This window comes from Petromyzon marinus, chromosome 10 (assembly GCF_048934315.1).
Source record: "Petromyzon marinus isolate PM22_M1 ecotype Great Lakes invasive population chromosome 10, UKy_Petmar_22M1.pri1.0, whole genome shotgun sequence".
Lineage (NCBI taxonomy): Eukaryota > Metazoa > Chordata > Hyperoartia > Petromyzontiformes > Petromyzontidae > Petromyzon > Petromyzon marinus.
The window spans coordinates 8,963,930-8,977,380 of NC_133676.1; the positions used below are offsets into that span (position 1 = coordinate 8,963,930).

At 43.6% G+C, this 13,451-nt stretch overlaps 1 protein-coding gene across 1 annotated transcript in view; it reads left to right on the forward strand.

The window, feature by feature from the left end:
• Window positions 1-6,815, forward strand: part of LOC116940961 (zinc finger protein 385D-like) — a 45,893-nt gene extending 39,078 nt beyond the window's left edge. The window contains exons 8-9 of the mRNA XM_032951420.2: window positions 829-933; window positions 4,389-6,815. Of these exons, the coding sequence (XP_032807311.1) occupies window positions 829-933; window positions 4,389-4,640 (357 nt within the window). The 3' untranslated portion in view covers window positions 4,641-6,815. The remainder of the gene's footprint in view (window positions 1-828; window positions 934-4,388) is intronic.
• Window positions 6,816-13,451: the final 6,636 nt, after the last annotated feature.

Genomic DNA, 13,451 nt, shown 5'->3' on the forward strand with positions numbered 1-13,451 from the left:
TCTCATAAATTCAGCCCGGTTGTTGACTGGCTGCTGGAAGAAAAATCAGTTTCTGTCCAAATTCGATCCCTACGTCAATATGGCCCGACACTCGGTGTGTTTTATTATGCGCCGCCACTACCGCCACAAACCCTTAAAAGCATTCACGGCCGGCAGTTAGAAAATAAAAACGGGAAAGCCTTGGTGTAATCTCTTTGCGGGAGTGGCTTTGCACCAGATTGCTCTACTTTTCCAAGATGTGCTGTACTGAAGCACTGCAGATTGTTGGAACAGAGAAGACGCGGTGTGAAATTCTGAAATAGAATTCACAACATTCGTCTGAAAACAATCGATGAACTCCAATACAGGGAACCGCTGATAGAGTGTCAATCCTCACTGCTTATCTTCAACCGAGCACCGTGCTTGTGCTGCATGTGGCTAATGACAATTGTGAGCCCCTGTGGAGCAGCGTTGGTGTGAGCCTTGCTGCATTGCGAGATTCCACAGACTCGGGTTCGAATCCAGATTGTGGTGATGGAAATCATTGTCTACGTACTCGATAGCTATGCCACGATCTGCATCTCATCTTAAGACAAACGCCTTGTGCAGTATTCCAACATCAGCACTGGGTGTATCAAACGTGGCCATTTTTACATAGTACTGGCCACATAACCTCTTTGTGGTTTGTGTGGACCTGAACATGAACTTTGTGGTTTGTGTGGACCTGAACATGAACTCGCTTACAGCACATTCCTATTTATGTCCATACATAAAAACAGGGCTCTGTTATTATCGTCACACTATGTACATCCTGTAAATCACCACTACTGTGCCTTCTCTGTGTGGCAGCACAAGCTGGGGCTCACGAAGGAGCTGGCCGGGCCTCTTGCCACGCGCTTTCTGCCATCCCATCTCGCCGCTGCAGCCTTCCAAGCCAGCAGCGTTCACTACACGGTAAGGCCGACTCCACATCGCCTTTACCTCACCTCACTGCAGCCTGTAGCGCGGGGTTCCTTGTGGCACCAGTACCAATGTGTGTTTGTTACACAGCATATGCCATGAAGTAGGGCTCAACCCCTCATCGGGTCTACAGGAGGGTTGCCACCTGCCGCGGTTTTCCAGCTACCTCAAGAAGAAGAAATCCTCGTCTTGAAGTAGCTGTCTTGGGAAATCTATGCGTCTCCCAAGGACATTAACATTCCCAGTTTGTGTTACTTGCATAATAATACACCACACAAGCCAATATGTTTTCATCTAGTTCTTCCTTCTGGTATGAGATATTCTTTATTCATCTTCTTTGGTTCTTTCGGTAAAGTCATGTAGAATGAGAATAAAATAATAAATTGATAAAATAAAATAACACAATAATATTCTCACGACGTTCCGGCCACAACACAAGCGGCCTTCATCAGGTGAAGGGACGAGACTGTCTGGCGCTGTCCTCCAGACAGTCTCGTCCCTTCACCTGATGAAGGCCGCTTGTGTTGTAGCCGAAACGTCGTGAGAATATTATTGTGTTATTTTATTTTATCAATTTATTATTTTATTCTCATTCTACGTGACTTTACCGAAAGAACCAAAGTAGATGAATCCTTGCAGTCACGAAAGCTTTAAATCGAAATATTCTTTATTCCTTTGATACGTCTCAGTGTTAATGTACCATAGGTGGTAACCATAGGCTACAGTGACACATCTTCAAGGCTGCTGGGCATGATGAGCTCATGTTTGGGGAGGGTCTCATGAGCTCATCCATTTAGGGCCTGATTGCTCAGTGGCCAAAGAAGGCATTGATGGGTCCAACACACAGTTAGGCCTCGGCAAGGTAAGGTAATTTACCTTTTTTACCGGGTAAAAGGGTAAAGGTGTCGACATGCCAAGGGGTAAGGTAAAGGGTAGTAGGGTAAAGGTAGCTCAGAAGAATTACCCGGTAGGGTAAAGGCAGCGCGAAGTATTACCCGGTAAATACGGTGCCTTGTTTACTGCTAAAAGCTCTGTGGCGCAGTCCATGGCCGCCATTTAATAAGTAATATAAAAAAAAAATTAAACACTCTGTTATGACATCTACGAGTAATGGCAGAACTCCACGACTCCAGGAAGTGGCCCCGAAGCTTGGCATAACGTAAGGGACCGTGGCCAATTACAGCCAACGTTAGCTGACCGTGGACAATTAGACCCAAGCCGAAACATAACATGAAAAATAATGTTTAAAAATATGTTTTTATTTTATTTTTAATGATAGAATACAGTATTGTCATCAGTATGGCATAAGTATACTAAGTTCGCAGTCGAAACCACATTGGGAAGTGGGTTAAAATTGAGTTACAAGATTTGAGGATACAACAACGACAACGTCAACAACAGAGTGAGTTTAAAGAAAGCGTGTAAAATTGGAATAATCGAGAGTATTCTATAGATGAATAAAGCACTCTACCTAGCATTTACCTGTTATAAACCTTTTTCATGTGTGATACACCAGTAATTACCCTGTAATCGGGTAATTTGTATGGGGTAAGGGTAAAAGGTAGGGTAAAGGTAGGCTCGTTGCTTTTACCTTTTACCTTACCTGCTGAAGGGTAAAAGGTAGGGTAGAGTGATTGTATTGTGGTAAGGTAAAAGGTAGGGTAAAGGTAGGCTCGTTGTTTTTACCTTTTACCTTACCTTGCCGAGGCCTACACAGAGTTCAGAATGTGGTGGACAATGGCAGAATCCAAAGAGGCCAAAAATAAATATTGTCCTGCCTTAGAGCCTAAAATTACCTTAATATAGGCATGTGCCACTGACTAATATATATAAATTGAGATAACGTAGCTATCTAATGCAATGATTTTCTATGTAAACCAAAAAATATAATTAGGCAATGAAATTACCTTTTTTTGCGACTAAAAAGGTAAAAAAATCCCCACAATAGAAATAGCTGCACATTTCAATTGTGGGGATTGCAATGGAGCTGCCTCTCTTCATTCGCTTTACAACCGCAACACAAGTGATTTGTTTCGTGGAATTGGATTATTTTTATGTAAAATTAACATGATTTATGTGAAATTATTTCCCCCGCGTGTCGCCTTGCTTGGAACCCCGCGGTATTGCTGCCACCACCGCCACCACTGCCGCCGCCGCCGCCCCCGCTGCTTCTGCCCAGTGCTCTGTTAAATTGGGCTGTCTCCTCACCGGGCTATAGTGTGATCCATGTAAATTAATTTCAGGATGAAGGAAATAAAGGAAAAAAAGGCATGCATTTGAGAATATTTATTAGAATTTTAAAAAAATAGTTACATGATAACGATAATTTATGCGTAAAATAAAAAATTAATCAACTGTCGTTCTGTCACATTAGATCAATAAGGGATTAACTGATGGGATTTATTGTGGTTTGACTGGCAGTACTACAGCTAATTTATAAGATAATTACAAAATCTAATTTCATCCAAGTCTAGTAAATCCTTCATGGCCCAGAAAATGGCTTGACTCAGACTAAACCATCTTTAACACCAGTGCCTATTTTCAATCAGGTCTGCCCAGATAAGCAACCTGGAAAAATATCTGCACCCAGCACACCACATCCAGTATACCTCTCGCTATGGCTGCAGATATTAGTCACCTGCCTCCTCCAGTCTACCAGCAACCCAAAAAGTATTTATAGAGAAATTGAGCCCTGGCGGACATCAACGTAATTATCCTATTTGCATCATCAGTGCAAACACTTATCTCTTTTCCATAGGCACATCGAAGCCAAGCCAGCATGGGGCTCCCATGGTACAGATAGTTTTCCACTATTGTGCTCAACCAGAACCAACCCATAGTGCACTGGTCTCACAACACATTGATTTTGGTTCGGAACCAAACAGGGCCAGGGGCGGGGTTGATAATTCACGATGTAACACGATTTTTGTCCCTGGGTAGTAAGTGTTATATTTTTTATTGTTTATGCCTAGGAAGTATAGAAAATGGCTATTATTCCCCACGAACTTTGCTTTTGTGACCAGGACTTTATGTGAAGGAATGACACATGTACACGTTTTCTCGTTGAAAATAGGTACATTTCAAAATATCACTGGCCTGGTCACAAAAGCAAAGTTTGTGGGGAATAATAGCCATTTTCTGTACTTTTGAAGCATCAGCAATTATGAAACAACACTTACTACTCAGGGACATGTTTTTTGTTACACAGTGTAATGCATTAATTGCGTGTGATGTCAGTGGTATGGCTCAGTTTCTGCAGTGGGAAAAAAAACCTGGTGCCTCTTTGAGCTGCGCCAGGCTAGCTTGGCACAGCCCCTGCGTAGCTCAGTTGTGCTGTGGAAAAAGACGTATTTATTCAAGACGTATTCGTTCAGATTGCTGCTAAAACCGAGACATTTCACCGGGGTAGCATGGGTGACTCTTCCTGTGGCCCACTGTTTTCGGCGCAGGCAAAGATGGCGCTACATAAAGACCTCAGCAAGCCACTGATGGCGGCGATGGCGGCAGCAGGGTTCCTACCCTCGCCGCTCACCGCCACCGCCGTCGGCATGGCCTCTCCCATGGCCCTCCGCAGCGCCGCTGGCACCGCGGCCTCGCTGCTTGCGGGGCCAGGCCTCTCTCAGGCCATCCTAAGACCTGCACCGGGGCCAATTAGGACATCTCATCCGTGCACACGGCACATCGTCTTTGCCCCCTACTGAGTCCCTGGTTTTTTGTTTTACAGTTTCATGGAAATGTCTGGAATTGTTACATTTTTTGTCCGACTTATGTTTTGCGTGTTATTTTTATTATGTTTAAGTTTTCATGTTATTTCGATTTTTTTTCCCACCGCATCTCCTGCTGCTGTTTCTGACACCACTGTTGCAAGTGCACGGGTGTGTAATGCAACAAGACAGAAAACACGTGTTTTCCAAAAGTGATAAAGTTAACAATGACTAGTAATACGACAAAAATATATACTTCCAACTGTGTTTCAATGTCATGGTTTAAAATGAGAACCCATGCTAGTGCACTTTTAAAGACGAAGGCATTAAGTTTAAAAATGACGTCGCTCCTTCCTGCCAGTATGAAGCCGATTCGTCCAGCAAAGGATCTTCACTGCTTGGACAATGTCGGTGACCCATGGACGGCACTACTTCATGATAACCCTGCTCGCTCGCTACAATACTCTACCGCCAATAATTGTGGGATCGCTTTCCACTGTTTGTTTCGGAACTATCTGCCTTTGCACAAAATGGCTCCTTTGGACGAGGACGTGGAAAGTGGCATCTGCTTGTGGTGAAAAGTAGTATTTTTTTTCCAAAACGTGACCACAGGACCATGAGATGAATGAATGAATGCCTTGGACCTCTGCACTGTGTTTGGCTACATTGAACCAGGCAAGGCTGACTGCGGGACCTATGCAGGGAGTGCAAAAAAAAACACGTGGGCAGTTTGGTATTGAGGAAGCTCCCTCTCTCCCTCGTAAGCAATAATGGTGTACATGTTATTGTTTGTCAGCGCAGACGAGTTACATATTAGATGTGAAGACCGTATCTGTCCGTGCTGTTTCGTGTACATGAAGCCCCGTCTTGTGTGAAATGATAAGTGTGCATTTAAAACCCCACATTTAAACAAGGCGTCTGTTACGGATACTAAAACATGTTGTAAAATGTCGTAAGTCTTTTTCAAGTGTATGAGCGTGCGTGTCAATTATTGGTAAGAGTCGTTTTGTAAGCTTCAGTGTTAACAAGGGCGTCTCAATATTGGAGCATATTGAACATAAGTGCTATAGTTTCTGATGGCTAGCTGCTTGATCTGTGCCCGCAGACATACCCCAGGAGGCGCTAAGGATAATCAAACCCTCTCCTTTTAAACACAAATATATGTACGTACGGAACTAGTATGTAGTCTAATTCAGCACTATCACTTGAGAGTACAAATGTCTCAGTCACCCTCCGTTTTCCCTCCACAAAACACCTCTTCCCTGTTTCTTTCACTTCTCTAGACGTCCACCTTAAGTACCCTGTGGGTGCACCTTGAGTACCCTCATGTGGTGTCAGGATGGCTCAGAGTTCAGAGCGCTGAGCTGGCACTACTGAATTTCTGGATCCCAATTCTAGGTTTCAGCCACCTTTGATTAAACCAAATTCACAAGTGAATTCGTCACATCAACTCGTTCACCAATGACTGCACAAAAATCCCCATTCCATTAAATTTGGTCGGTGATTGATTTTGGCAGATTCCAGTTCTGAGAATAAAAAATGTTGGTTTGATTGCCATTCAACGAACTCCCAGTGGCAAAGCGAGTATGAAGCGTTAACTCTGTAATATCCGCTTCTGCGGGCTATTCTCCAACAGGAATTATTGCATTGCTCTGATAAAGATCCAAAAAGATACTCCGTCTCATGACACGACACCGATAGCACAATCGGAATACAATTGTGGCAAAACATATTTCTTTTTCTAAAGGTACTCTATGGGTGGACATTACGTGAGTGCATTTGTGCGCGCGGCGTGTGTGTAATAATAGCCAGGGAGCACGCTTGACTGTGTTGTACTTGCCTCTGTGTGCGCATCTTCGTGTATGTACTGTGACAGAGGCCCAACGGAATCAATAAAACCTTCAGTCTTCCTGTAAATAACGTAATGCATGTATGTGCTTTGAGAGAGGTGTGTTTTGGCAGAGCGAGGGCATGGAAACTTTGGGAATGTTTGCGTAGTTTGGTAAATTATTGTGTTCATTTAACGAAGCGCAAGGGACAATGTAAACAGCATCGCTCCAGGGCTGCTGTGCGCTTTAATGGCTCTTAACTGTGTAACATGTGCACTTCCACTCCAGAAAAGGCCCATAGGTACAGCGAAGAATACTAAAATGTATTAAAGATTCCTGCTCACGTGCCAGTTTCTGAACTTTAAAAAAGAATCGTAGTCATGCTGGTTGAAACTTAACTGTACGGCCCACATTTTCAAGTGCAGGCGTTAAAGTATCATTGATGATGGCGATTTTGTTTCGCTGTTTATCAGATGAATGCTGGTGGATGAGTGAACACGTGTTGAGGAGAAAGCTCTTCTCCCCTTTCAGCACTGCCAGTCAAAGCCACCAGGGAACACTCTTTTAGGAACATCACTCGTCGCCTTCACTTTAGTTGATGCGGTGGAAACCCTTTTAGAATCACTATCTCTTTCACAACAGAGACACGGGAAGCTCCAGTTTAGTAGGGACAGTGAACATTAATTACAAAAAAAAAACTCTTAAGAAAATAAATTCCAGCCATTCTCAATCCACTGATGGATAAACGCCGCCTCATTGCATGTCAGTCATGTACATTCTTTGACCCTACATTGACATGCTGATCAGCGCGGGTTTGGCCCGCTGCCTCAGGACGTCAAGTTTATAACGCAACCCGCTCATCACTGTACTACCACTATCCCAAAATACATTTTTATAACAGTTTGGGATTTTATCTGTGATGCAGTCACAACAATGGGACATCACGGTCATTCTCCACAGAAATAACCCGGGCAATTGTGGTAATCCACCTGTCGACGTTTTGCAAGCTAGCTTAGTGGTAAGGAGTGAGCTCAACACTAACCTCCCCCACCCACGACAGTGAGAGGGCAAGGTTTCTCATCAAGATGGGTCAGGATGTCTCAAAATAATCAATTCAGGCCTTTTTGTCTGTGATCTATAGAGGTCACCCAACATGGGGAGGCTCACACTGTCTGATCCGACAATGTGCGTGCTTCCACCAGGCTGTGTTGGCATTGACTTATGTATTTTGACATTAAAATGTAATTGATGTGATGGTTTTTCACTTCATGCCATCATCTGTGATTAAGCTGTGCTCATCAGTTCTGCTGGAAAAAAATTCAGAACAGTCAGAAACGTTCTCTTTTTCCTACTTATTAACCCAATTTTTAAGTCCACTTGGCTACTTGCAAAGAATCACATGCACCATGTCTTCCCTTTGATTCGCACCATTTTACAAGACAAATTAAGGAAAATTGTCACCAATTGCTTTTTTTCAACCAGCTACTGTACAGGATATGTCGCTGGTTCTCTAGTTAGTGATACTGAAACTTGGTTTCGAACTGGGGTTCTTAGCGATGCCAGCTTGATGCTCCGACCCTTGAGTCACCTGGCAACTTGACAATTTGGCATTTTACTCCACATAATGTTAAGGGTTACTTTTAATTACTCAAATCAAGTTTGGTTACTTTTAATGTTCAGTTTCGTGTCAGAGCCAGACTTTTTAAGCATTGGGGCACCGCAGCGGCGAAATTCTATATTCTCCCTCACCGAGTATGGAAGAGGTCATGGGTTAAATTCTAACCATGACTTCTGCATATTTGTAGTTTGCATGTTCTCCCCGTGATCACGTCGACTTTTCTCCGGGTCCTCCAGTTTTGCCCGCCACACTTAGAAATGTGTTTCGATTATTTTTCTACGATAAATGTACACATGTGATAAGCCACTTTGATGGGCTGTCATACGTGGCCAGGTTGCCGCTGAAATATAACTATGATCTCAGTGGGCTTTACCTGGTAAGTAAAATAGTTTTAAAAAAATGTGGTAACTGTGACTCCACGTAAGAGACAAACTCGAAGGATGTCGTGCTGCTGTGTTCTCTCGTTACTTCCGTGGTAATTTTTGTGCAGAAACTTTTCAGACCTATGTGGAGATGGCGACTCACTGTTTGAGAAACTCTGCATTGGAGTTTAGACAGAGAATATGGACAATGTTAAGAAAAACACACATGTCGATGAATGGTCGCACCTCCGAGAAGCACGGTCGGCTACGTACTGTGCAAAAGAAGTTCAACACACATACAGTTTTTTTCCGTCGCTCACTGCTTAACGGCCTGGCATTTGGAACACCTCTGGATGAAGAACCGATGTGATTTCCTCTCTCAAAGTACATTTTTTCCCTTCCACTAAAAATGTTTTAATTTAACCGGCTGCACCCTCCACCCTGCACCACCTAACTGCGCGTAGTGCTGGAATTCAATCCATGGCGCACTTAATGAACCCCATGTCTGGTATTTGCATGCATTATTGGCACTGGAGCGTGGAAATGGTTGTAGACACTGCAGTGTTGAAATGATGACATGCCAACAGAAAAAAAAAGCAACAGAGACAGTAGCGCTGCTGCATTGTTGCAATGGACGGCGGAATATTTAGGAAACCAAGGGCTGTGGTTTTCTCCCCTCGTTGCACAGTGCGTTTTCAGTCACGCTCCTGTCGCAGGTCGTCTGATGGATAGCGTTCTGCCTTGGACACCTTTCACCACACTGCATTAACTCGTGTATGTGTTTGTGACCGTAAGGCGATGCAAACCTCTTAAAGAGATGTTTTCACATCTGAAGCCCCATTATGTGAAATCTGATATTATCTGAATGTGATTGACGATATACCGGTTCTCACTTGGTGACCCGTTCCCTTCCATTATCTACTTGCAGAGTAAATGTTAAAGCCTCTTAAAAGAGTTTTGCAAGCAGCGATCAGTCATTTACTTTGTTTTATTTGAAAATCATTACACTCGAGCGGCTCCATTAAGTTCTGCACCACATGTTTACAAGAAGGCAATGTTTGGCACCTGGGATTGTTAATTTGGTGAAACCTCGGCGTACAATTGTCAATGCTTGCAAAGTGACCACATTACCCCCCCTCCCCCTCAGTTCAAAATCAACTATAATTCATCAGGGATGAATTCACATGTCAAGCCATACTCAATCTTGAACTAAATAATCTGCAGACATCGCCTGCAGCTTAAAAAAACATCCACGGAGATTTACATCAAAGGACCTCTCCCGATAATTATTTTTTTTGCATTTTCTTACTTGTACAGATCACACTATACATCCCTCTGGATGTGCACATGAGAGTATGTAGTGAGCTCCTGGGTTTTTTTTGTTAATCAGTCAGAGCTGGGCATGACTGGATTACACATAATAACCAGGCCACCCCCCACCCCCCACAGCTATAATCTTGTCTGCCAGGGCCCTATTCATTAATGTGGCTGCATAAGCCATTGGACTGGCACAAACTCAGTTCAGGGGAAGAACAAGGGGTGGTATGACAAAGGGTTACGGGCATAGATAAAGTATCATCTATGCCAGCAATTCAACACCATCCATGTATGCCCCAGTAGTCATCATCATCAGAGTCAGCGTGAGCCGTGATCGTGCTAAATAAATGCATCCCCAAACCGTCACAATCTGTCCTCCGATGAAATAATCCATCTAGCATCTGTAGATGAGCTACTCTAATCGCGCCATCTTCATGGTGGGCGTGAATTCCAGCACGTTCCCTTCATTGGCTGCCACTTCGCATTTAGTGTCAACCATTTGCTATTGTCCCTTGTTGCTTGTAAGGATGAAATTACGTCTCGAAGATGCATACATTATAATTCATGGATTCCTCTTTCTAACCAAGCGTGTTAACCTCTGATTAGCACGGTTAGCTGTGTATGGTACGAAAGAAGTTCAATATACATACTAAGATGCATCTCCCCATCCATGGTTATTTAGCCACTTTTGAGCTTTTTTGTTCCTCCCCCTTGTTTGTCATTGTCCTTGTGTTTATCCATATGCGTGAGCAGTACCGAGTACTATGCTTTGTACTGGAACTCACACTTTCATAATCATAATAATAAGGATCATAATCATGCCCTTTATTTTCCCAGGAAAGCCTTGATATCTGGCAGGAAACTAGAGTTCCCGGGCAATGGCATAAATACAAACGCATAACAATAATAATAAGCACATCTATTTGTCCAGCGCCATATTTCAGAGACAATGTTATGAGGCCGAGGCCTGTGGCAGTCCTCGAGTGCAGAAGCGCCGGTAACTTTTGGTCTAAGTTCTAAAACCTACACAAAATAATGCTGATAGACTCAGATCGAGTCAAGAGTGCATTGCAAAACGGCCCATAACCTGACTACCTTGCAGTCCAAGTCTGCAAACACCTGGCATTGCCAGGCAGTTTACAATTCAAATTCTAATCAGACTCAACTATGCTTCACTTCCAAGAGTTGGCGAGATTGGACACATTCCGAATGATTTTGCCATATGACAGGGGGTCGGCAACTAACATAACAAGTAGAGCCATTTTTTCGAATTCGGTAAAAAAAAGAAAAATATTTTCAAGAGCCGCAATGCACTGTGGTGGTGAATACGAGACGGTGGTCCTTAATAAATTAACGTCAGGAAGCAGTCCTTAAAGAGCCCCATGCGTCTCCAGAGCCACAGGTTGCTGACCCCTGCCATAAGACATTGAGTCACATGTGGAATTGCACAGGTTTTCCCTGTAAGTGCCGCGTGTTGCATATCTTTTTAGGATGCCGTGGACGTTCCTGGGGCTTGTAGAGCCCCAACTTAACCTCGTTGCAATGAAGATGCCGAAATAATGGCACGGCGTGGCACGGAATTTCAAAACAAACATGTTCTGAAGAAGCGTTTTAGCCCTTAGTCACCTGCCACCCTCTCGCCGCCACCACCGCTGCTCTCTCCTCTCCCGCCCCTCCATCTTTCCACAGCCTGACATCTTCAGGAATGCTCTCAGCGGGGACAGTAATTCCTCTCAGACACTTACACCCAGGCCGCGCCGATAACGGAGTTACTTTAGGACGCCGGGTGGCAATGCTGCTTGTGCAGAGACATGATGGTGAATGTGACATTCACCATCATGACAAATGCTATACTGGCAAAGTAAATATAACATATTTTTACTGGTTTTTCGTTAATTATATTTCAACTATTCCATTGGTGTCATGGTATGAAATGACGAGATTGAATTTTGGAAACATTGCAGCCAACAGTGAATTACCCTGTGTCATGGAATAGCCATGAAAAAGTATGGCACAGAACTACTGCTGAAGTTGTTTAAGTAGCCCTTTTTTACACTCAGGACACAGCTTTTATATGCCCTCAATAGAGTTTTCATTGCATGCCAATCGAATAATATAAAATCATTCTCATAGCTGGAATATGCCACGTAAAGTAAAACTCCATGTGCTTGGTTCTTTCGGTAAAGTCACGTAGAAGGGAAACAATAAAATAATAAAAATATAAAACAATAACATTGTTAAAAATATAAAACAATAAAATCATTTCATATCTTTATTATTTTATTGTTTCCCTTCTACGTGACTTTACCGAAAGAACCAAGAATATGAATCCCTGCAGTCACGAAAGCTTTAAATCAAAATTTTAAACTCCATGCTTTTGTGTGATGTTTTTTATTGTGTAGTCATCGGTGACCAGGCTGAGACCATCAATTTGCTACACTTGCGAATCTGGTTTAATCATAGGTGGTGAAAACTCACATTCGAACTCAGGATCTCAGCAGTGCTGGCTAAGTGCTCTGACCCCCGTATCACCCAGGCACCTCAACATTTGTGATATCTTCTACAGTTATTCTGAAACGTTATTTTAAAGTTGGCATGCCTGTTAGAGCCATGGTTCCCAAACATATGGTGAACCGAAAGTGGCTGCAAGAGACACACTCTGGGGATGTCATTCTATTCTAGATTTGAAGCTTTCGTGACTGCAAGGATCCATACTCTTTGGTTCTATTCGGTAAAGTCACGTAGGTAAAAAAATAAAATAACAAAAATATCACGACGTTTCGGCCACAACACAAGTGGCCTTCATCAGGTGAAGGGACCGTGCTGTCATGAGGACAGCGTTGGAGTGAAAACAGCCAAGCCCAGGTCGCGTCCTTTAAGCTGTGTGGGAGGAAGCAAAACGCTTTGACAAAGGAATTAGCATAAAAATGAGCATAATGTACGTAGGAGGTACATGGACCATGATGGACCAGGCGCGGGTGGGGACCATGACGGACCAGCAGCAGGGGGGGGGGGGGGGGGAGTAGAGTGAGTGAGTGGAGTGAGTGAGTGGAGTGAGTGAGTGAGTGGAGTGAGTGAGTGAAGTGAGTGAGTGGAGTGAGTGAGTGAGTGGAGTGAGTGAGTGGAGTGAGTGAGTGGAGTGAGTGAGTGGAGTGAGTGGAGTGAGTGGAGTGAGTGGAGTGAGTGAGTGGAGTGAAGTGAGTGAGTGGAGTGAGTGAGTGGAGTGAGTGAGTGGAGAGAAATAAGCAGCTGTGAAAGTTTGGGATACCACTACTTGAAAAAAATATACTGTACCACTGAAAATTAGTTTAATGTTTGGTTTGATTTAGAACATCTTTCCAATGATTGCATAATTTGAAACCATCCTCTCGGTTGAAATTGTGTCTGTGTTTATAAATCGGAATTGCCTCGTGGACAAATCTCTGATAAAAACCCGTGGGTTTGCAGAGAACCTTGGTATCGGAGTAAACTATATCGTGATCACCCACAGCGTTGTAACAGTGGTCAGCTACGGCAGAAGAATTCGTTCTGCCGTGTTTCAAATCCGATTTGTGCTCGCGAATTCGGTCAGAGACATGTCGCTTCATCTCCCCGATATAGCAATCACCACAAGTGCAGCTCAATTTGTAAACCCCGGGGAACTGTAAGTCAGGAACGACATCCTTCACGGATGGGATCAGGT